Source organism: Neovison vison, chromosome 7, assembly GCF_020171115.1.
Source record: "Neovison vison isolate M4711 chromosome 7, ASM_NN_V1, whole genome shotgun sequence".
NCBI lineage: Eukaryota > Metazoa > Chordata > Mammalia > Carnivora > Mustelidae > Neogale > Neogale vison.
Genome location: NC_058097.1, coordinates 146,661,769 through 146,684,242, shown reverse-complemented (window position 1 = coordinate 146,684,242; position 22,474 = coordinate 146,661,769). Strand labels below are relative to the sequence as shown.

At 58.3% G+C, this 22,474-nt stretch overlaps 1 protein-coding gene across 2 annotated transcripts in view; it reads left to right on the top strand.

Moving 5' to 3' along the window:
• Positions 1-797: 797 nt before the first annotated feature.
• CAPN5 (calpain 5) overlaps positions 798-22,474 on the top strand; it is a 52,290-nt gene continuing 30,613 nt past the window's right edge. Inside the window, exons 1-2 of one of the 2 annotated variants that reach the window (XM_044258473.1) lie at positions 798-908; positions 16,270-16,513. In XM_044258473.1, coding sequence (XP_044114408.1) covers positions 16,349-16,513 — 165 coding nt within the window. In that variant the 5' untranslated portion in view covers positions 798-908; positions 16,270-16,348. Of the gene's footprint in view, positions 909-993; positions 1,060-16,269; positions 16,514-22,474 lie in introns of those variants that run through there. The other variant, XM_044258472.1, reaches the window with a different exon arrangement.

Genomic DNA, 22,474 nt, shown 5'->3' with positions numbered 1-22,474 from the left:
AGACTGTGCTGTGGTGGACGGACAGTCCGAGTGCCTGAGACGTTGATGAGATCATTAACCGAGACTGAGAACCCCGGTGAGTGGGCCGGAGTTTCTCCATCTGCAAAGTGGGCTGGCACAGATCAGGCTGGCAGGTCTACCCGGAGCCCTGCGCCCCTACTGTGTGCCGCGGTTGGGCATTTCACAGACCTTCTCAACCTTACTCCAGAAACATGCCGCTCCTGCTGCAGTCTCTTAACAGCACGCGTAAAGGCACACTGTGCGCCTGGGGCCAGCTCTCCGCATCAGGGTGTGCCTCCCGGGGCTCTAGATTCCTCCTCCTTGTCCCGAACCTGGGAGATGGGGAAGAGAGGGGCACGCGCCCCTTCAAGTTCCTCATTTCCCAGCCCTCTGTTTTGGCCCTGGCATGGCTCTCTACAAGATGCATGCCCTAAGCTCGGCCGGCCTGCAAGTCTTCCGCGGAACTGGCACACAACCCTCGGGCACACCTGGGCTCGGCCCTGGGGTGGGGGGCTCCCGGAGATACACAACGGCTGACAGTGCGAAATTGGGAGGGAGGGAGAGCGGGGACCTGAACGAGCCAGCAGCGCTGGCCCAGAGTCCCCCTCCAATCCCCGAGCGGGAACTCGGCGGCCACCTCCCCGCCGCTTCGCCCCGCGGCACGGCGCCAGTTCGCCTGCGCAGCAATCCTGGCCCGCCCGCTCCGCTGGAGACCACGCCTCTGTCCCCAAATGGGCGGAGGCCGCGGGGCGGGGCGGGCCGCGGCCCGGGAGTCCGAGCTCGAGCCCCCGCCCCAGGCCAGCACCGGAGGGATCCCCGGCCGGAGCGGGAGGCCCGTGCAGTCCGGGTTCCCGTGCTCGCCCGGCGCCCAGCGTCCGAGTCCTGCCCGAGCGGCGGCGGCGCGGCAGGTAGGAGGCGCTGCGCAGAGGGAGGCGTGTGCGAGCGCGCGTGTTCGTGTGTGTTTCGGAGGTGTGTGTGCGGGTGCAGCGCCGGCCGGTGCGTGCCCGGTGAGCACGAATCGGTGTGAGGGTGCGCATCCCGCAGGCAGGGGAGGAAGAGGTGAGCGCGGGCCTTGAGGCCCCCAGGCGGGGGCGGGGGGTTTCCACGAGCCTCCCCCGCCCCCAGGGCTCCTGCCCACCGCCATCTCCACCTCGCGGCCGGGGGCCTCTTTCACCTCCTCCTCGGTGGGTGCTCCGGAGCCAGATTCTTAGTTCCGACGCGCTGAGGTTTAACCCTTTCCGACTTGACTGTCGCTTCTCTTTCTCACAATTACCCTTTCCTGTTCTTTTCCTAGCCTTCCGCCGTGGGTTCAGTTCCGCAACCCCACCTGGATATCCCCCCCAGCCCCGGCGCTGGAAGCTGGGGAAAGGTCAGGGCCAAGGCCAGTTCCCTTCCCGACCCTCCTGCCAGGTTGGATGGCGGCCTTTCCTTCTGGGCTGCTGGGCTTGGGTGTGTCAGAGGGGCCCGGGGGTGGAGGGGAGATCTGGGAGAGAATGGATCTTGGGCTTCTCTGATCCTGCTCCCACCCCTGAGAGGTGGGGACCTGGGGAGACCTGCCTGGGGTCCACAGCTGAAGTAGGACAGAAGATCATGAACAGGTGCCAAGTCTGTCCAGGTTTCACTTCCTGGAGGGATTCAGCCTCGGGGCCCTCACTGGGATGAGGAGGGTAGGGTAGAGGGGGCAGTGAGCCACCTTGTTTCTCAGGGCTCCTAAGCCAGAATTTGAAGGTTGGTCAGCTTGGCTCTCAAGTCAGAATCTTCTTCCTGTACTAGCGTTGGAGAGTGAAGTGCTGAGGCCAAGTATTCCTAATATCCTGGGGTGCGTGGTTTGGGTAGGCTTCCTGGAAGAGAGGGGTTTGAGAGTAGGGCTCAGCCAACCCTCAGTGTGAGGCCTTGAGAGGGAAACCACTGTGTTTTCCTGAAAGGATTGAGACCTCTCAGGATCTTTTGGTCCTGGTCCCTGCTCTGGTCCCCAGAGTCCTGGAGTAGGGGTGGGGAGGCCTGGCTGCTACTCCTGGCTGAGGAGACTGGGTTGGGTCGGGTGGACCCAGCTGCGCCCGCTTAAGGTCAGACCAGAGCTGGGCGCCAGGACAGTGAGGTGGGGTCATTGCCAAGTGAGCCTCCCTTCGACGGGTGGGGCAGGTGGGTCAACCCCAGGGCAGGAACCTGCCTGGGAGCTGGTGGAGACTTCCCTGCAGATATAGTGGTGCTGGGTCTCAAAGGCTGAAAAGTTCACCAAGCAGAAGAGAAAGGGCGGGGCACTGCAGGTCTAGGGAGAAGGCCTGGGGGGGGGGGTTGTTAAATGGTCCGATGTGCATCTGAGAATTGTCCCCCATCTTCGGCTTTGTGATGGTTGAGTTACTGTGGGGGCCAGCGAGGAGGAGGACACAGCAGGCAGAGGCCCCCTCCCCACTCCCCTGCCTCTCCTCTGCCCAGCCCCCCACCCAGGGCTATGTTTGGCCTGGAGAAGGGGTTCTGATAGAGATTCCCCTTGCAGGGGTGCTGCGAATGAGGGGATGCACCAGGGCTGCACAGGGACCCCTGTGCAGAGGGAGGGTGGGTCGAGAGCCCCTTTTGAGATGGGGCCACCACTGGGGGAAGTCAGTGAGATGGAAGTTGGCTGTGGGAAGACTGTGGGCTCTTGGGGTAACATTCAGGACCCTGCTTCCAGGCCTTGGGCTGCTTCTGCCTTCTCCCACAGGCTTTCGGGACAGCCCTGAAGCTCTGGTCCCTGAACAGGATGCCTCCTCGGAGCCCTTGAGGGCACCTCAAAGCCTCTTTCCACCACCTCCTACCTGCAGGGGCTGGCCTTGTGTGCGGGCTTCTCTGAGACTGGCTCTGCCCTTGCCTGTGCCCAGGGATAAATGCTGCCTAATGATAGGGATTCGGGATGGTGGTGATGAAGGTAGATCGTGTCGCTTGAAGTATGTATGCAAACTGGTGTTTGATAGCCATTATAATTAATAGTACAGTTGATCCTTGAACAACATAGGTTTGAACTGCATGGGTCCACTTGTATGTGGATTTTTTTAATAATACAATACTGTAAATGTGTTTTCTCCTCCCTATGATTTTCTTAATAACATTCCCTTTTCTGTAGCTTAGTTTATTGTAAGATTACAGACAAACAAGATATGTGTTAATCAGCTGTTTATGCTATTGGTAAGGCTTTGGTTAACAGTAGGCTGTTAGTAAAGTTTTGGGGGGAATCAAAAGTTATATGTGGATTTTTGACTGGGGGGATCGGTACCCCTAATGCCTACCCCAGCCCCCACTGTTGTTCAAGGTCAACTGTAATTAACTGTTGCTATCACTTAGTGCCTTCTTCCCTGAGGGATACCGTCCACAGTAAAGAGGGGCCAACTTTGGGAGAAGGGTAATAGGAAAAGGGTTTTCTCCCTTGGAAGTAGAAGTGCCCCGCCCCGCCCCCCCCTTCACGGGGTGAGGAGAGCTATGAGGGGCTCAGAAGCCCTGTGTCTGTCTACGCAACCAAGTCCCTGGGCTTCCCAAAGTCTTCTGTCCCTGAAGAGTCATACAAAAAGCTCTCAGCAGCAGGCCTTGGGCTACCCTAGCCACTGAGAGCAGCTCTCCAGCTCCCCACTTGGGGCTGCACAGACAGATGGAGAGTCTGTCTGTCCAGATGGGGAATCTTTTCATCTGCAGCTAGTCTTCTCACTTCCCTCCCCCTGCTCCCATATTCTCAAGTGAGAATATGGGCTCCTTCCCTCCAGCCCTCAAGTCCCCCAGGGAGCTCTTCTGCCCCTTGTCCTCCCTGAGTTGATGGTGACACTCCAGGATTGCATTTGGTTAGGACAGGCTGGGTCAGGCTGCCGGCTTCCCTTGGCCTTAGGCCCTGCTTTTTCCTGCTTACTAAAGGCAACATGGGCTAAGTCCCTTTAGGATTCTAATCCAGTAAGGCGGCCCTTAGGCTCGGACACAGGAAGCTAGTGGAATGTGAGCATTTGCTGGCTGTCCGGCCTGAGTTACTGCTCCCCATTGTACCTGCCCTGGGATATGAGGGTGCCAGTGGCTGGGGCTGGGGTGGCTTTCTGCCACAGTGAGGCACGTGGGCTTGCGGGAGAAGGGGCTAGCGGCCAGAGCAGATGAAGCCCGTGCTCACCTTCCCTCAATGGCTGTGTTCAGGGATGGCTACAGGGCCTTGCGCTGTGCCACACAGAGCTCTCCTGCCACTGGGTGCTGCCTGACACTGGGCGACTTATTCTGGTCAGGGTGTGGCACGCCCTGAGTGGTTTGTGACCAGCAGTAGAAACTGCGACACTGAAGTCTGGGGTGACTTTGTTTTACGTTGAAACAGTTCAGGGCGTAAGAACTTCACCCTTCCTTGCTAGCTGTGCACTCACTCCCTTGAGCAGGAAAGAGGTGTGAGGCCACACGCATGACTACCCACGTCTTCTCCAGGATCAGTATTCGTTTCCTCTTGCTGCTGTAACAGTGAACTCTGTGGCTTAAAACAACACCCAATTTATTCTCTTAGGGTTTTAGAGGTCAGCAGTCTGAGTTGTCTTAGGGGACTAAATGGTGTTGGCAGGCCAGATCCTTCTGGAGGCTCTGTGGGTGACTGTTCCTTGTCTCTTCCAGTTTCTGGTCCTCTTCTGGGGTCACATCTCCCTCTACCTCCCTTGTATAAGGACACCTGTGATCACATTGAGGGCCCGCCTGGATATACCAGGATGATCTCCACAACTCGAGACCCTTAATCACATCTGCAAAGTCTGTTTTGCTGTATAAGGGAACATTCTCCGATTCCAGCAGTTAGGACACTGATATGGGGCGGGGGGGTTGGCATTAATGAGCCTGCCACACAGGCTCATTGCAGGCCATTCTGAGAGATCCCCTCCTGGGTGCCCATGGCACCAACTGGCTTCCCCCAGGCAGTCACCCTGTGTCAGTCCCCCTCCCCCCACAACAGCCCAGGAGCTTTTGTGGGCTGAGCCTGGGGCTGCTACACATCTGGCCCTAGTGCCCAGCCTGAGACCATGGCAGCCAGAGTTCAGGGCTATTTGGAAGAGGGGAACATGTTGGCCTGTCCCCACGGGTTGCCCCAGTGATCAGACCCTGTCCTGCCCCTGACAGGTTAGGCCTTTCAGAATGGTGTACAGCTCATTGCAGACATTCATTCAACAAACCCAATGCTGTTCAGGGTCTCCTGATCCCCACCATCACCCCATGAGGGCCAGGGCCTGGCGGGAGCCCCATTTTGCACATGAGTACGGTAAAGCCAGTGAGGCTAAGTCCTGCCTGGAGTAGAGGTGTTTTGGGAACTGGTCCAGGAGAGCAGAAGACCTTCATTTTATAGACGAGAACTCTGAGGCACAAAAAGGGTAACTGTCTCCTCACCTGAGGACGAGGGTAAGGATGTGGAGGGGACATTTGAAGGCTCTGATTGGTCCTTGGCCTGGGCATTGGAGGTTGCCATGGGCGGGCACGTGACCTGGTGCCGAGCCATCCACGGATGCTGCGGGTGCTGCCAACCACCTCCCCCCGGGGACGCGGTTGCCATCCTAGAAGGTGGCGTGGGCTTCCTACTGCCCCATGAACAGCCTCAGCCAGAGTGGCCTGCGTGCTGCAGATCCCGCCGCAGTGTGGGTCTCCATATTGTCCCCACAGCCAAGGCCATGGCCCTATGGGCCCTGCGTTTGTCTCAGTGGCTGTTTTCTATAGTCTGGTCTGTCTGCCGGCGTCGTGGCCTTCCCATGGTCCCGCCTTGCTGTGAGCCATGCAGGAGCTGGGCTCGTCTCACCGCACACTCCCGAGGGCTCAGCCTGGCCTTCGAACTGGTGTAACTTGGCTGTGGCAGTGTTCCTCTGCTAGCCCCCTCTTCCCTCTTCCTCTCCCCTGCACCCCATCCTCCAGCCTTGCCTAAATGGTTTCTTCCTTCCAGAATGTTCCATCCTCCTCCTAACTTTCCATTTCCACCTCTTGAAATCATAGCCCCCCACTTGAGATCCCACTTAGATGCCTCCTCCCCTGTGAGCCTTTCATGCCCTGTCTGCCTGATCCATGCCCTTTTATAACAGATCTCCCGGCTTGGTACCAGCGGCATTGTGTCTCTCCTCCACCGGGCTGACCTCCCGGCAGAGCCCCTCACCCCCACCGACTCCTCTGCCCCTTGACCAGGCATGGGGCAGGTGTGGGAAAAGGTTGGAAGGTGAACTCCCAGGGGCTGATGAGCAGGGCATCCCTGTCTTTGCTTGAGGGAAGGGTGAAGGGTCAGGCAGAGCAGAGCTCTGACAGGAGACAGGCTCCTGGCTTGGTCCTCAGCGCATCTCTTCCCGAGCCCCTTGACTTCATCTGCAATGAAAATAGTACAGAGGTTGTGCAGGAGCTCCAGCTAGGAATTGAGCATCAGTTTCCCTGTCTGAGAAACAGGTATCAGCCCAGCAGGTTTCCAGCTTGAATCATCTTGGAGGACACGGTGCTAGAAGCAGACTGCCTGTTCTGGAAGCAGGAAAAGAGGCTGTCATGGTGACAAACGCAGCATATTGAAAAAAGCAGGAAGTGTCCTCTTCCCCAACCATTCAGTAGGGAGAACCTGTAGACCGGAGAGGGTAGGGGCTTGCCTGCGGTCACACAGCACAGTGGAGCCGGGGTGGCTTCAGTAACCTGCTGGGGTCACACTTTGTCAGAGTATTTCCCTTGTGGGGAGTGAGCAGTACCTGTGAGCAGAGCCTCCCAGCATCACCCCCACCCAAATCGGACAGGAAGCAGCCCCTGGGGGGGGGGTTGAGGGGAAGGGAGGGTGGGCTCTGCTGCATCTGCCCCTCCCTCCAGCACCCTTCTCACAGAAGGTGGTTTGGGATCTGGAGCTCCAGTGTAGGGTGACCAGCTGCCCTGGTTGTCTTGGGATGCGTGACCTTAAGTGTCCACACCAGGTGAGCTCGCCGCTTGCCCTGCCTGGAGCCCATCCCCTGCCCAGGAGAGCCCCTGCCTGCCTAAGTGTGGCTTCTTCCTCGGTCCCAGCTTCTTCCTGTCCCTGCCCTCGGCCCAGCAGAGCCCAGGCTGGAATGCTCCTTTTGGAGGTATCTCTCCCAGCTATGGCTGCTGGCCGAGATTCCCGGCCTCCTCACGACATCCTGTGGGGGGGACCCAAGGCCCAGCGAGGAACAACTCGCTGTGGGGCAGAGGCCTCGGACAAAGCCGGGACCACACAGAGAGCCAGCCCAAAGCTGGCACTTCCCTCATGGGCCCTGCTGGGGGTTCATCATCGCCCCAGCACCAGAGAGAGGCCTGTGCCCCACACGTGCCTGGCCCTGCTCTCTCCAGGCCATCCACAGCTGCAAGTATTGGGCGACTTGCTTGGGTGTCTGTGTTCCAGAAGATCCCTGCAGCTGGGTGGGGACGGGATTGGACACAGGAACGATAGGGGGAGGGGAGTGGAGAAGAAAGACAGGATTTCCCAGCCTTGGTGCCAGGCCGCCTGGCGCGTTGGCTGGAGTGACTCACTGGGCCCGGCCCCCTGGTGCTGCTGCTGGAGCCCGGAGTGTGACCTGGAGCGTGAACCAGATTGTGAACCGGATCGTGAACCTGTGGCCCAGCTCTCCCTCCTCATGTACTTTCCCTCCCCTACCCACCATGCTTTCCTCAGCACCCAGTACACACAGGAGACCAGAGTGTACCCACGGTAGCCCAGAGATACACCTCGAGCTGGCTAGTGATAGCGGGGGGGGGGGGGAGCAAGAGGAGAGTGCGAGTGGGCTGTGGGAGAAAAGGGGGGGCATACATGGACAGAGCCAAAGCCACGCAGACAAGCAGGCAGTCACCAAACTCTGGGGCTCTCCCTTTCCAGGGCCCTCCCTGGCATCTGGCCTGTCCCTGCCTGGGCCATGGCCTCAGCCCCTTTCCTCAGAACCCACCCCTCTGTCTCACCCCTCTGCCCCTCCTTGGCTACCCTGTGTCCTCAGTAAGAGCCCAAGCCTGGCATCCTGGCGCCCCAGCCTGGCAGAGCTGGTCCTGCCAGCTTTTCTCACCCCCACAGCCCTGCTCTACACTGGGGACTTCCAGTTCTCCCTCCACGCTCTCCTGCCTTCCCTCCACCTGGACTGAGTGGGTCCTGCTCGCCCGCCCCCTGTCGGTCTATCCTGGTCTTCAAGCTCTGCTCTGGTTTGCTCTGGTTCCATCTTGAAGAGATACCGCTGTTCTTCCCCTCCCTGTAAACCTGCCTCCATCATGCCTTCTCCCTGGGAGTGCTGACTGCTGAGTGTCTGGCTTAGTTCATGGTTTGTGTCATGTCTGTCTGTCCTTGCCTCCCCTGAGACAGCGGTGAGGCTCTGACCCTCCTTGTCAGCTCAGGGCCAGCCCAGAACGGCTGTCAGCACAGATCTGCACATTGGCATTGTCTGTCTGTGTCCCCTGAATTACGAGACGCAGCTGTGCAGCCTGCCCTTGACCATGCGGCGAAGCGGAGGGGGCCTTGTTGCTTGGAGTGGGGTGTAGTGGGAGGCCGAGGAGGGGAGATGGGGGGCTCTGGTGGCTGGGCTGTGGGTGTGGAGCATCCCTGGCTCCTTCGGCTGGCACTGGATGAAGTCCTCTGTGCCGGGCCCGTGCTGCACGGTGGGCACCTACATGATGGCATGTGGGGAATCCCAGCTCAGAGGGGGGGACCCCCAGCAGGCCTTCCCAAGTTCTCCCTTTCACGTCCACAGCTGGCTTCTCACCAAGGAGAGTTGTCTCCCTCTCATGAAGCTCTAGATGCTGCCTTCTCTCTGTTTACACAGGAGTCTGTCATTTCAAGTCCCGTGGCCTGCTGTCTGGTTTTTCTGCTCTAGCCTCATACTTTGCTAGTGCATTTTCCATGTGGCAGCCAGTTGAGTCTCTAGTCCTTCACCTGCTCAGACCCTTCTCACTTCTCCATCACCTCAGAAGGAGCCCGGTCCCTGGCTGGCGTTGGGCACTGGTGCTAGGCTCCGGTGAGCCTCGCCTATGACCTCCTCCCTACCCCCCGCTGCCACTCTGGGTCAGCCCAGCTCCTTGCCCTGAGCACCAGGGATATATCCTGGGGTTCCTGGCTGCACCCCCTTCTCAGAGAGAGAAGCGTGTGCCCAGGTTGGGGTATGGGGGTGCTACCCTCACCTTGTGGGACCCTCTTTTGGGTTAGAGCACTCCTGGTGTCAAAACCACAGCATTCTGGAAGGAGGAGGACGAGGCCTGCAGAAGGTCACACAGCCTGTATGTCCCAAGGCCAGGCCAGGATTGGGACTCCCTCCCTGCTCTTCACCCTGCTCGGCCCACCGTGGGTGGCAGGCAGGACCCTCCAGATACAGAGTGTCTGGCTTGAAAGGGGCCCAGAACTGGCAGGATCGGGAGCACTCAATTCAGCCAGCCCTTCTTACCAGTGCCATCGTGCTGGCTGTTTGGTTGAACATTTTATGAAAGTGTAACTGCCGTGTGGAACAGCATGACTGTCGTGTGGAACAGCGCATAAACCACAGGCATCCAGCAGCGTGAGCACAGCCTGGCAGCCTCTACCCACCACCAGAAGCTGGATTCTCAGATCTCCAGAAGGCCCCTCGGGCCCTGGCAGTCAATGTTGCCAACGCCAGCCACCTTCCTGCCTTGTATTTACCACAAATGGGTTATGCCTGCTTTTCAGTTTTATGCAAATGGAGCAGCAGTATTCCTTCTCTTGACTGTCACCCTGGTGAGGCCCACCTGGTGCCCTGTGTGCGGCAGTAATTCGCTCATTTTTGTTGCCGGGTACTATTTTGCTGTGACACCGTCTTTATCCTGTCTTTTATTGGTGGACATTGGTTTTTTTTTTTTTTCCAATTTTCAGCTTTGACAAACACTCCTGTGGTAAACGTTCTTGTACATGTTTTCTGGTGAATATATGCATGCATTTCTTTTCTTTCTTTTTCTTCTCCTTCTTCTTCTTCTTCTTCTTGTTTTCTGGTGAATATATGCATGCATTTCTTTTCTTTCTTTTTCTTCTTCTTCTTTTTTTTTTTTTTTAAGATTTTATTTATTTGTTTGAGCTAGAGTGAGAGGGAGAGAAAGAGGGCATGAGCTGGCGGCGGGGAGGTTGTGCAGTGGGAGAGGGAGAACCAGACTCCCTGCCGGACAGGGAGCCTGATGAGCCTCTCATCAGAGGGCTCGATCCCAGGACCCCGGGATCATGACCTGAGCTGAAAGCAGATGCTTAACCCAGGTGCCTCATGTGCGTGCATTTCTGTTCAGTATATACTGAGGAGTAGAACTGCTAACTATGCATTTGTTCAGCTCTAATACCTATGGTCAGACGGTTGGGCAAAGTGGTTTTACCGGTGTAGACCTTCCACCACCAGTGCTGAAGAGCTGTACACGGAGAAGGGCTTGTGTGCATGTGGTTTTCACTGTAGCCATTCTGGTGAGGGTGGAGTGGTATCTTCTCGGCATTTTATTTTATTATTTTTTTAGGTAGGCTCCATGCCCTTATGGGGCTTGAACGCACGACCCTGAGATCAAGTGTCCCGTGCTCTACCAGCTGAGCCCGCTAGGCACCCCTCTTGCAGTGGTTTTAACTTGCATTTCTTTGATGACTCGTGAAGTCGAGGGTTTTTTCTTCTTCTTTGGCCATACGGGCATGCTCTTTTTCTCATGTTTTCTTCAAGAAGCTTTATCGTTTATCCTTTTGGTTAGTTTTGAAATCTATGTGGAATTGTTTTTTGTGTAGAGTGGGAGGCAAGGGTTAAGATGAATCTTTTTCCACCTGGATAACCCAGTCGATGCAGCACCATTCATTGAGAAGACCATCTTTGGCCCAGAGCACTGTGGTGTCACCTTTGCCATAAATCAAGTGTCCTACTTGTGGTCCTTTTTCTGGACTCTTCGTTCTGTTCTGTTCTGTTCCATTGGTCCTTTGTCTCCGCTGTGCCCAGTACCACACTGTCTAAGTTACTAGAGGTGTGTAGTGCGTCTTGTTAACTGCAGTGTGACACCCCCCGACCCTCCTCCTTCCTCAACTGTCCCCTGCTCTCCAGGGCTCCGGGTCCCCGCCTCCTACCTCCCCCCACACCACTGTGAACTTCATAGTTTTCTTTAAATCAACTTCCTTTTCCCTTAATCTTTTTCTTTCTTTCTTTTTTTTTTTTTTTTAAGATTTTATCCATTCATTTGACAGACAAGAGATCACAAGTAGGCAGAGAGGCAGGCAGAGAGAGAGAGGAAGGGAAGCAGGCTCCCTGCTGAGCAGAGAGCCCGACACAGGGCTCGACCCCAGGACCCTGAGACCATGACCGGAGCCGAAGGTAGAGGCTCAACCCACTGAGCCACCCAGGCACACCAATTTCCTTAATATTTCTTAAAGGAAACTGTGTGTCTACTAAATGGAAAGTCATTATTACTCTCCACAAGTCCAAAGCCACTGCTGATAAAGTAAAAACAGCAGAAAAAAACCTTCACTTTCCGCCAGGCGCTGGTGTCTGCTGAGGTCTTCTCCTCCTGTCAAGCGGGTGGACCAGGGCCCATTAGACGGAACTGAGATCGCTCTCTGAGGGAGTCCTGGAGAGAGCCCCACAGGGGCAACAGAGCTTTCTTTCTGACGTCTTTACTGCCACGTCAGAGTACATGCTCAGGTGTTAATCTGGGGCCCTGTCTTGGGAAGCCCCGGTGTGAGAGGGAGTCTGGAAGCTTGGGATCCAGCCAATGGGCTGCAGATTTTGGACACTTGTCTCAATGTTCTCATCTATAAAATGGGACTTGACTCTCTCTTGTCCTTCCCTGGCTGTGGTGACTGCATCAGGGAAGGCCCCTTGCCGACTGCCCCGTCCTGTCCTGCTGCTGGCTCCAGCAAGAGGAGCCCTTACCCCACCCGGTGCACAGCTGGGCGGTCCATACCACCTCCCGCTGGCCCAGGAACAGCGGACCAGGCTTCAGCCTCCTGGAGGCAGGTCCACACCATTTCCAAGGTGAGGACAGAGTCTTGCAGGGCAGGCCTGGGCCGATGCCATTTTCTTTCCCAGTCACCTGAGAAGCTCCAATCAGGTAGGGCTGACAGAGAGCCGCTCAGAGGGATTCACACCTTGCCTGAAGATGCACAGCACTGAGTGGTGCAGTCAGGATTGAGCTCAGGTCCGACTGGCCTGTCCCAGACTGGTTGCTCTGAGCTCCCTGCTGAGTGCTCTCAGACCCTTGTTCTGTGCCCACTTAGCAGCCCCGTGCTCGGTCCGCGGGCCCCACCATGCCAGGCTGGGTCTAGGTGACCTTGCACTTTCTTGCCACTGAGACTTGGCTTGAGCTGTTCCCTCTGTCTGGAGTGTCCTTTGTCTCCTAAAGAATGGCCGGCTTCTGGGGCCTGGCCTCTATGAAGGCCTCCTGGCATCGCTCTTGCCAGAATCTCTGAATGATGTGTTCCTTGCCGCCTTGTGTCTTTTGGCCACACTAGACCATGAAGTCCCTTGGGGACGGGGACCTTGAGTTGTCGTTGCCCTCCTGGCAGGCGTGTGGAAATGCGGTGGGGTATCCCTGATGCCAGCAATGGCCTCCCTCGGGAATACAGGGCATTCTGTGCGGCTGTGTCTCCTCTGATGCTCCCAGAGACCCTGGCCCGTTAGCTCTTCCTTCTAGGCAAGGACCACACAGACCAGAGAGGTGATGGGGCCTGTCCAGGGTTGCACAGTGTAAGAGGACACTGGGAATTAAAGCCAGTGCTCTGTCAAGAGCTGGAGAAAGGCTGGCTGCTGCAGTGGGAGCCAGGGTGGCGGCTGTGATGCCCCTGGGGACAGCAGGGGTGTGGAGACGGGCTGGCACGTAGCCAGCGGGAGTGGGCGGGAGGGGGAGAGTGAGAGGCCTGGAGGCCTGGCCCAGTGGGAAGGGGCAGGCCCTGCCTTCAGGAGCCCTGAGGGCTGGTGTGATTCCCACACGGAAAGCTAACACCTTTGGTGGTCCCCGCTGCTCTTCGATCCCCCCTGCCCCCCCCCCAGCCACGCAGAATAGGTTTCTCCTTCACCTGTGTTGACTCTTTCAGTATAGATTGACTTTATCCACCCCCCATGGTTGGACCCTTGGGGGACACAGAGAAAATGGGTGTGCTGGGCTGGGGGGATGGACGAGTCTTGTGCAGGTGGGGGACAATGTGGTGGTGGTGTCGCAGGGGTTCCAGGACTGTTGGGGGGAGAGGGGAGGGGAGCGGTCCTTGGGCTGAGCTGTGACAGGTGAACCGCCTGGAGCTCTTAGCGCTGTAGCTTGGCATGCAGAATGAATGGTAGGGGTGGGGTGAGCTGGGCAGGCACTGAGGGAACAGGACAGGCTGAAGGCAGTGGGGAAGCTTGGACTTTCCTGTTAATGCCAGCTTGCACACTGTGTGAAGATGTCCAGAGACCAGAAGCGCCGTTCTCCCAGCTCAGGCCCAGAGAGAAGAGCCCCTGGGTTTGGGAGCCGACTCTGCTGTCTCTTGGTTTGTCCACGGCCTTCAGTGCTCATGTCTGCACAGGGAGAGGGCAGAGCTCAGAGGCTTTTGACTCTGACCCTGTGGGTTTGTTGACCCAGTGGGTAGAAAGAGAGATGACCTTGGGGCCCTCAGAAGGTGTGGGAGGACAGTCGCCATGAGGACCCGTGTGTGCAAAGGCTGGGGCCAGAAGAACCTGGCGTCGGTAGGCCAGCAGGAGCCTTGCTGGCAGGGGTGCGGCTGGTGAGATGGCCGAGCTGGGGCAGACCTTCAGCCAGGCCTGGCCCCCGTTCTCCTGGCCTGGGCCCAGCCAAGCTCTCCTCTCTTTGCCCCCACCTCCTTTCTGTCCTCCCTGGGAGCGTTCACCATGGTGTGGTCTAGAAGGCCACCAGAACCCTTATTCTCCGGGAGCTTGACTGTTGACTGTGTGACCTCGGGCCGCTTGCTCCCCGGCTCTGGGCCCTCTGGGCTCTGAATATGGAGTTGCTAGAGATGATTTCTGGGATCCTGCTCTCAGCTTCCTTGATCTAATTCTTGCAGCTTTAATTGCTTCCTGAGCAGGCCCTTCCGGAAACTGTGATGCTAATAACCCTCCTGGTTGGCCGTTTGCCAGAAGCCCAGGGGTTGGCTCTCTCGAGGCTCCCCTCTTCTCTTTCCCTCAGGCCTCTAACACTGGGAGGCTGGGTGAGAGGGGGCCGGGTTCTGGGCCTTTCTGGCCGAGGGATGGCCTGAGGTCACACAGCAGCGGAGCAGGCCGGGTATAGATGTGGGGCAGAAGGTGAGGTTGCCGTGTGTTCTTGGCACTCGCCAGGCAGAGACCCAAAACCCTCTGATTTCCCTGCCGTCCATCCGGATCCCATACTGACCACCCATCTCACCTTCTGCCCTTCCTACTTCTCCCTTCCCCGTCAAATCCCTCCCCTTTCCCTTCCCGTGAGGCTGGCTCAGTCAGGTGGTGTGGCGTTGGGCCTTTCTCTGTGCCGCAGGATCACTGGGCCAAGATGAAGGCACCAAAGGTATGTGGGTTCGATTCCAGACTCTGCCATGGGACGCTGCCAAGGCTCCTCCCTTCACTTAGCCTCAGTTTTCTTTTCTGAAAAATGGGAACAATGAAAGACTTGGCCAGCACTGTTTGCAAATACTGCACACGGCCCTCTTGCCAGCTGGTGTGCTGGCAGGTGCCAGAGGGATGGAGCTTCTCTCTTGGTAGTGAAAGGTGGCTTGTCTCCTCTTCTCATTCTCCTCCCTCCGGCCTGCCAAGCAGTCTTCTTAGCCTCGGGCTAATGATCACACATCTTCCAGTTAGTTAAAGCAATGTTGTTGTTCCTATTGTGGAGCTGAGGAAATGGGGGCTCAGAGAGGTTGAGTGACCTGTTCAAGGCCACACAGCATGTGAGAGGTGCAATTGGGACGGGTACCCACATCAGACTTGCTCTCAAACCTGTGTTCACCCCAGGAGCCAGCCTGCCTCACTTTGGTTTTCCTCAACGGGGCTGGGAAGCCAGGGCCTATGGCCCGGCGGGGTGGTAGTTTGCTGCCCTGGGCAGACCCCAGGACCAGCAGACCCAGGGGTGTGGAGCTCTGCCAGCAGCCCAGATGGAGTCTGAGATATAGGGGCTGTGGGTCTGGTGTCTGGCCATCTGAACATCAGCAGGGCCTCTCAGGAGCAGGCCGGCTGCTGTTCCCCAGCCTGAACCCTCCTCCCATGGCCTTCCCTGACCGCATCCAGCCCATGTCCCTTGTGGTGGGTTAGCACACGGCTGCCAGCCCAAGGGGTGTGCAGGGAGGCAGCTGACCGGAACAGCCTCCTTCTGTTCTGGGCTCTGTGCAGGGGCTGCACATGCCCGGGGAACCAACGAAGCCGACCCTGCTCTTGGGGCTTCTGGGGTCTAATAGGGACCTGCGGTTCTGCTTCCTGGGACAGGAATCCATGGGAGGGGTGGAGGGAGATGAGGAGTTCATTGTAGGATTGGTGCCCTTGGGTGCCGGGGGCCCTCATCGGGGTGGGTGGGTTGGGGGACCCGAAGAGAGGTCCAGGCTGAGTATGGGGTCATGAGGCAAGGGAATTGAGCAGAACACAGCTTGGTGCAGTGCCCCAGGACCAGAGGGAGAGGGAGGGCAGGGATGGGGGAGGGTCAACCAGGGCCGCTGCCTCTCTGGGCCCGGATGAGACTGTTCTGAGACTGTACGGGAGTGAGACTCGGTGAAGTCTGCGAAGTCATCAGGGAGAGTCTGGCGTAGGAGACTAGGAGGCTACAGAGTGAGGGATCTGGGCCTCAGGGGAGGTTAGGTCAGTAGGATTAAGGAGCCATGAGGAGATGTTTATTCCAGAAGCAGGGTGAAGGAGAGGCAGTGCTGGAGGGCCGGAGGGGGAATGAATGTGAACGATGGCCACAGGGGGGCGCCCTCCCCACGGGGCAGAAACGGACCTTTAGATGACGTGGGGAGGGTCTGGAGGAGCGGAGTTTGGAGGCAGTGGCCCTGGCTCTCCTGCGTGTGCAACGGCAGCCAGGGAGCTGCTGAGTTGGCCAGGAGTCTGACTCAGCCCTAGGAGGTGTAGGGGGATTTGGGGACAAGGAAAGGAGCAGGCGGGTGCGGCCCTGGAGCCCTGAACACCTTGGGATTGAGCCCGTGGCCTGTTGGCCTGGAGGCTGACGTTGCCTCCAAGCATCAGAAGTGAGAGCATTCAGGGCGAGGTCTCTGGTCAGTAGGTTCCTGTCCCTGCCGTGCTTGTAGCAGCCGCGTCTATCCCCGCCTCTGAGCCTCGGCTCCTGGCCTGAGCGCCAGGGTGGAGGGTGCCCACTACCCAAGGCTCCCCTGACTCAGCGGGCACAGGTCCTCCAGTCTCCTCAGTAAGTGATGATCTTCTCACCTTCCTGTTGTCCCAGGTATCGCAGGAGCCACCCACGTACCTGCCTCGCTCTCTGCTGCCTTGTGTCGCCCCCCGCTGCTGGGGCAGCGGCCACCATGTTCTCCTGTGTGAAGCCCTACGAGGACCAGAACTATTCTGCCCTGAAGCGGGCCTGTCTGCGGAGGAAGGTGCTCTTCGAGGACCCCAACTTCCCGGCCACCGATGACTCGCTGTACTATCAGGGCTCCCCAGGCCCCACGGTCAGGTGGAAGCGGCCCAAGGTCAGTGTCTGGCCACAGCTGGAGCTGAGGCGAATCGGCCCAGACCCGCCCATTGTGCAGCGGATAGGCTGGTCACCCCGAGGCTCCGGGGGACTGGGGAAACGGAGGGCCCTCCTGCTGTGGGTTTTTGCCCAGACAGGGAGCCAGGCCATCGCCCTCATCCTGGGGCCGCCGCCTCCTGGCCAGGACCTCGCCCCCTCTCTGGGCCTCAGCTTCCTCACAGGGCAAAAGGAGTGCCGTGGCACCCAAAATAAAACTCAGGGTGGTTTGGGGCTTAAAAACGAGGCGAATGTTTTACTCTAGTAAAGCACAGAGTGACATTCGGGTGTAAGCGATTTGCTGATTGTTGTCGTCACGATTCTGAGATGGTCATTTGCCACAAATGAAAAGTATTTATGGTGATGGTTCATCGATACTGATAACAGCAGTGAGAAGTCACAGTGCCCTCGAGGGTTGTTGGGAGCCTCCTGAGAGAAGGCCTGTGAGCAGGCGTGGCACCGAGCCCAGTGCCTGGCACCGGCAGCGACACCATTACTGTTGAGAATGGTGAATCTGTGGCATCTGTCTGGCTGTTGCCCAGCCTTGGTCGCTGAGGCTAGAGAGTATTGAACAGAACGGTTTGGCCTCATGACACAGTTTTGTCCACTTTAACCCCAATCTCTGCATGTGAGCCTGGGTGCCCCCGGGACCTGGGTGAGGGGGCGGCTGCTGGCACTGAGTTGGTCACACAGGAAGGACGTTGGTGCAGGGAGTTGTGCTGTGCTCCCTGCCCCATAGTTAGAGGAGGCATCTCGGGGTCAAAGGAGAAGGCACCGTGTGGAAAATATGGGAGACTTGAAACTCTCAGGCTTTTTTGGGACGTGGCGGGAACATCAGGGAAGAGGGAGCCTGGGTCCTGTGGTTGGTGGGGCTGGTGTGTCCTGGGGCAGCTGGAGCCCGGGAGGGTGGTTGGGGCCGGGGGTGGGGGGCACAAGGCTTTCAGCAGGGTGTGACAGGGGCAGGTTTGTGTTTTATGAAGTTCCCTCCGACCTCCTACACATTTTGGGAAAATGGGATTCAGGTTTCGTGTTCCTCTCCTAGGCTGTGATCTCAAGTCCCTTCCAACTCAAAAAGCCTGTGTATTTTCTTGGACTGGGGTGTTTGAGAGGTAGAGGAACTGAGGCCAGTCGGGGAGGGCTCATGCCCTGACTGCCCAGGGAGCCGGTAACTGAGCCGGGACGGGACCCAGGAGTCCTGCCTGCCCTGGCCCTCTGCCTGACACCTTGGTTCTCTGGAACTCCCAGGAGCCTCCTGGCCTGGCCATAAGATTCCTGCCTCCCAGGCCCCCTGCCCCCCACGCCTTCCTCTCTGTCCTTTGTCTGGTGGGTGGGGAAGGAGGCTAGCCTCAAAGGGCCTTTGTGAGGTCTTAGGGGTGTGTGTGTGGGGGAGACACTTGAGCTCTCTGCCTTCCTCTCACTCCACCCCTTTGCTGCCCTTGTCTTGCCCTCTGGCCAGCACGCAGACATTTTAGATCTGTGACTCTGGAAGGCGGCTGGCGAGGCATGGCTGGGGAAGGTTAGGCTCAGTGTGGTGAGAGGAGGAAATGCCAGCCTGCCTGGGCTCAGCATCCCCCTGCTGTGTGATCCTGGTGCAGTCGCCTGCCCTCTCTGGGCTCCTCTTCCTGCCAGAGGAGGAGCAGAGCCTCCTTGCCCTGCCTGTGGAGGCTGGTGACAGAGGGCTTGTAGTGGTTGGTGTTGACAGGGAGATACCTGAGTGCACCCCAGGGCTGGTGGTAGGGGATGGGTTCTGGCTTTGGGAGGCAGAGTTCGAGGCCAGGGACAGTTGGCGGGGGGGGGTGGGATGAGGAGGTGAGACGGGGTGGACCAGGTTGTGATGGTGGTTGTGTAAGCAGCACCTGCTAGGTGGTGTGGGGCTTGTCCTGTGGTCAGGCGGTCAGGACGGCTGGTTGGTGGAGCAGGAAGTCAGGCCCGGCTTGCCCCAGGCAGATGGGGCGAGGCCAGCCCAGTGGGGTGACCATTAACTCCCAGCTTCTTGGTCATTGGCCAGTGAGTTGGAACTTTGTCCTAAGGCAGCTGTGTTTCTATGGAGTCTTACTTCCTGAGGCCTGTGATCTGACTTTATAAATAGAGTGAAAGGCTCTTTCTGGATAGCCCCTGAGAAGGCCTTCTTCACCCCCATCCCACTTTCCCCCCTTCTCTTTAAGTTGCTCAGTGTCATGGTCTCTCTCTCCTTGAGGATCTCAGTCAGGCTCTCTCCCTGCTGGCCTGCTGGACTTCACTTTGCATTCTTCCAAAATGGAATGTGAAGGCTCGTTTTTTGAGCTAGATGAACTTGGCCCCACCTCCCAGGAGGGGCATGGGAGGTGTGACCTTGAATAAGTCGCTTCCCCTCCCTTGGCCTCAGTTGCTTCATCTCTAAATGGGGAGACTAACTCCTGCCGATCGTGGTTTCTGGGGGTTGAGATGACTCGAGGTATCTGTGGTGTTACACCTGGGAGCCAGAGGCCCCGGGTCCCTCTCTCGCCCACCTGCTCCCTGCCATTCCGGGTTGGGGATGGAGAGCAGGCCCTGCCTGGAAAGACCCATCTCCTGTGGACTCTGTGGGTGGAGCCAGGCCTCATCCACCTCATTCCCCACCCAGGGCACCTGCCTTGGGCCCACACCCTCGTCCTTCCTCTGGGTTCATTGTTTCTTTGTTCCTTCCAGTTTGGTAAAGGCCTGCTGGCCTCCCCCACAGGCCTGGCCGGGGAGATAAGAGAAGGAGACTGTCATTGAGGGCTGTGACTCAGGGGGAAGCCTGAGGGTGTGGACGTGTGAGGGGCTTCCTCCTCTCTCAGGCCCAGGGCCTTTGTAGGGGGTCCCTTTTCATCTCTGTGGGAAACGAGTACCCCCTGCCTCATCCAGCACTCTTCCTCTTCTCTTGTCTGGAAATAAGTTTGCAGGTCCTTTGGTGGAACCAAGAAGGGAGCAAGTAGGGGAGCAAGATGGCAGTTTTAGAGGCCCCCCCCCGAATTATCCCCCTAGAGGTCTGGTAGTCCCCAGCCCCCAGTCCTGGGCTCACATTCATCACACCAGCACCCGGAGAAGACCCCACTCCTTGGCTGTGCTGGAATATAGGCCCCTTTATGCCATGGAACAGATAGTTTCACTGGGGCCGGCCATCTGGGCCTCGGCCCTGCCTGGGAATGATCCCCTTCTGGGCACCTGCTCAGAATGCCTTGCAGGACCGGATTGCTGGGGGGTGGAGGGGAAGTGTGGGATGGCCGCTCCTCCTGAGAACCTGCCCTTTTTGCCCCGTCCCAGGCAGACGGACTGCTTTCTTCTTGGGCCTTACTGTCCTGGGTCATGGGGTCGGCTCCTGCCTGGATCTTAGATTGCAGGAGGGCGGGAGACGAGGGCCGAATGTGCCTGGGTCCGCTGTCTTGGGGCGTGCCTGTTTGTACACCGGGCCTGCACACCCGAAATTCTTGTTGTGCCCTGGAGGCAGACAGTTCTGGGCTATGCCCCGTGTCCGGTGGAACTGGTCTGACGGGCTGAGGGGCTGAGAGGTGAGAGGTGACTGCTGATGTAGAAGGCCGTGCCCCAAAGAGAGGTCTGTGGAGCATTAGAGCCGTCACCTCCCAGCCCTGGGAGATGACTTCGTCCAGGGCTCCCTGAAGATGCCTCCCTGAAGAAGTTGGGCCCAATCCTGCGTGCCACTCTGCCCTCCCTTGTTCCGGGGGAGCCTTCCTGCAGCCCCAGCAGAACCTGCTAGGCCCTGCTCTTGACGCTGGTATAGTGGGCAGAGTTGGGCCTGGGCCCTGTCCCGGAGCTCGCAGGCTGGTGCGGGTGGGGGTGACCCCGAGTGTGAACAGTGATAGAAGGGAGCACACGTGGCCAGGAGCCCAGGGAGCATGGTGTCAGAGGTGGCATGTGTCTCAGTACTGTGGCTGGATCTCATCTTGGGGGGAATTTGGAGTCCCCATTTCTTTCTGGAGACCTCCCTACCCACCGTCCCTCTCCTTGCCTGCTCTGTTGGTGTCACTGCCTCCAGGCAGCCTCCTCTGATCTCTCTCTGGCTTCCTGCTGTCATGGCTGCTGGCTCACGTGGAGGGTCATCGTCAGGCTTTTCCTCCTCCGGGGATGGGCCTTCAGGCTGGGAACTTCCCTGCCTAGCTCCGTTCGCTGTGCCTATACAATAGCCCAGGAGCGATGGAAGGATAAACACAGGTCTTGAGATCCTGGCCCTTGGTCTCATTGCTGTATAGTGGGAAGCCCCAAGCTGGGCTGGGGACAGGTGTGGCATTGTGGGGGAGGCAGGGTGGCTTTGTGTCATAAGTCCTAGCTCCCCAGAGGCCGTGGTGCTGACTGCCTGAATTTGAATCTCACTTCACCTCTTCCTCTGTGGCGCTGGGCAAATGACCTCACCTCCCTGTGCCTTGGTTTCCTCATCTGTGAAGCAGGGAGGCCAGTGGTACCTGCCTCACAGGGTGGTGTGGCACAATGCTGGGCACAGAGCCGGTGCCCACTCCTCGGGGGCTGTTCGTGTGATTGTCCATGCGGGGTATCCCCAGGTGGCTACTGGACTCGGGGGCGGGTCCAGGTACCACCGACCTCAACTCACTCTAGCAAGTCTTGTGCCTGTGGGTGGTAGGAAGATGCCCCAGACCCCTACCCCCTCTCAGCTCCCTGCCCGGCTGGAGGTACCCCGCTTCACCATGGAGGCTCAGGGCAGCACTGAGCCTGGGAGCCAAGACTTTTGACTCCTATGCTCAATCTCTCTTCAGGGGCCAGAGAAGGGTCTGGAGCCAGAGCCCCTTTCTGGGTGCCAGGGCCAGGCTGGGATGGTTGGCCCTGCCCCAGGGGTCAGCTGGAGGTCCCTGCTCAGTAGGGAGGAGACCTAGTCAGGGAGCCCAGCCCACCTTCGTTGTGTCCCATTGGCCCATTTACTGCCATGTGACCTTGGCTGTCACTGGCTCCTGGGCCTCGGCATCCTCCTCTGTGGACCACTGGCCAGTCATGTCTCTCCAGCGCCTTGGCCTGGAGGATATGAAGGGGAGGGGTATGAGGAGGTCACCTCCCGTGGTGGCCATGTGGCTGGGGTCCTCCAGGTACGAAGCAGCACCCCCAGTTCCCACCCTGCCCCCCTTCCAGGGAGGCGGGTGCTAAGTCACGGCTCTCCCTGGCTCAGGGCGCTGGTCTGCCTGTGGGCCAGGCCCTGGAGAGAAGATAAGAAGGGTTGTGGGGAGAGAGGCCGTCTTCTTCCTGCCTTGCTTCCTGATAGCACGGCTGCTCTGCAAGTTCCCAGCCTCACTGGGTTCCCATGACCTGGGGCAGAATCACTCCGACCCGCGGCATGCCACAGTCTGTATTATGGGGAAGTCACCATAAGGCTTGGCTCTGGGTCACACTGAAGTCCCATCTGGAGCTGTTCATGCCCTCAGGGGGGTTAGGGGCTTCAATCTGGCCCCCCAAAACACTGGTTTTCCCAGGCAGAGGTGGCAAGAGGAGTCCCATACGCCTTATTGAGAACCCCTAGCCCTTTTCCCCTTATCCCCGGAGAATGCCTGGCTGCTGGGATTTGTGGCATCCCCACAGCCCTACAGGGGTATGCCTCCTTTGCACGGGTGAGGAAATGGAGGCTGAGAGAGGCTGAGGCATCGGCCGGAAGTTGCACAGCCAGCAAATGTGTCTTCCTGACTGCTGCCTTCTACTGGCTGCCTGTGGTAGGACCTCAGTAGCTCTTTGTGATGGAGCCAGGCCCAGCTATGTTTGGGGCATATTGTTCAACCTCTCTGGGCCTCGGGTTTGCTCATCTGTACTGTGGGCATAGTGCCCACGTCTCAGGATCATGGTGGGGATGGGTCATGGTGCCAGCAGGATGACTGGTGCATGGAAGGCCTGTCTCCGTGTTTACCACCTCCACCTTGGGGAGCATTCCCTCCCTCCCTCTCAGCTCTGTGGAGTAAAGATGCTTCGGGAC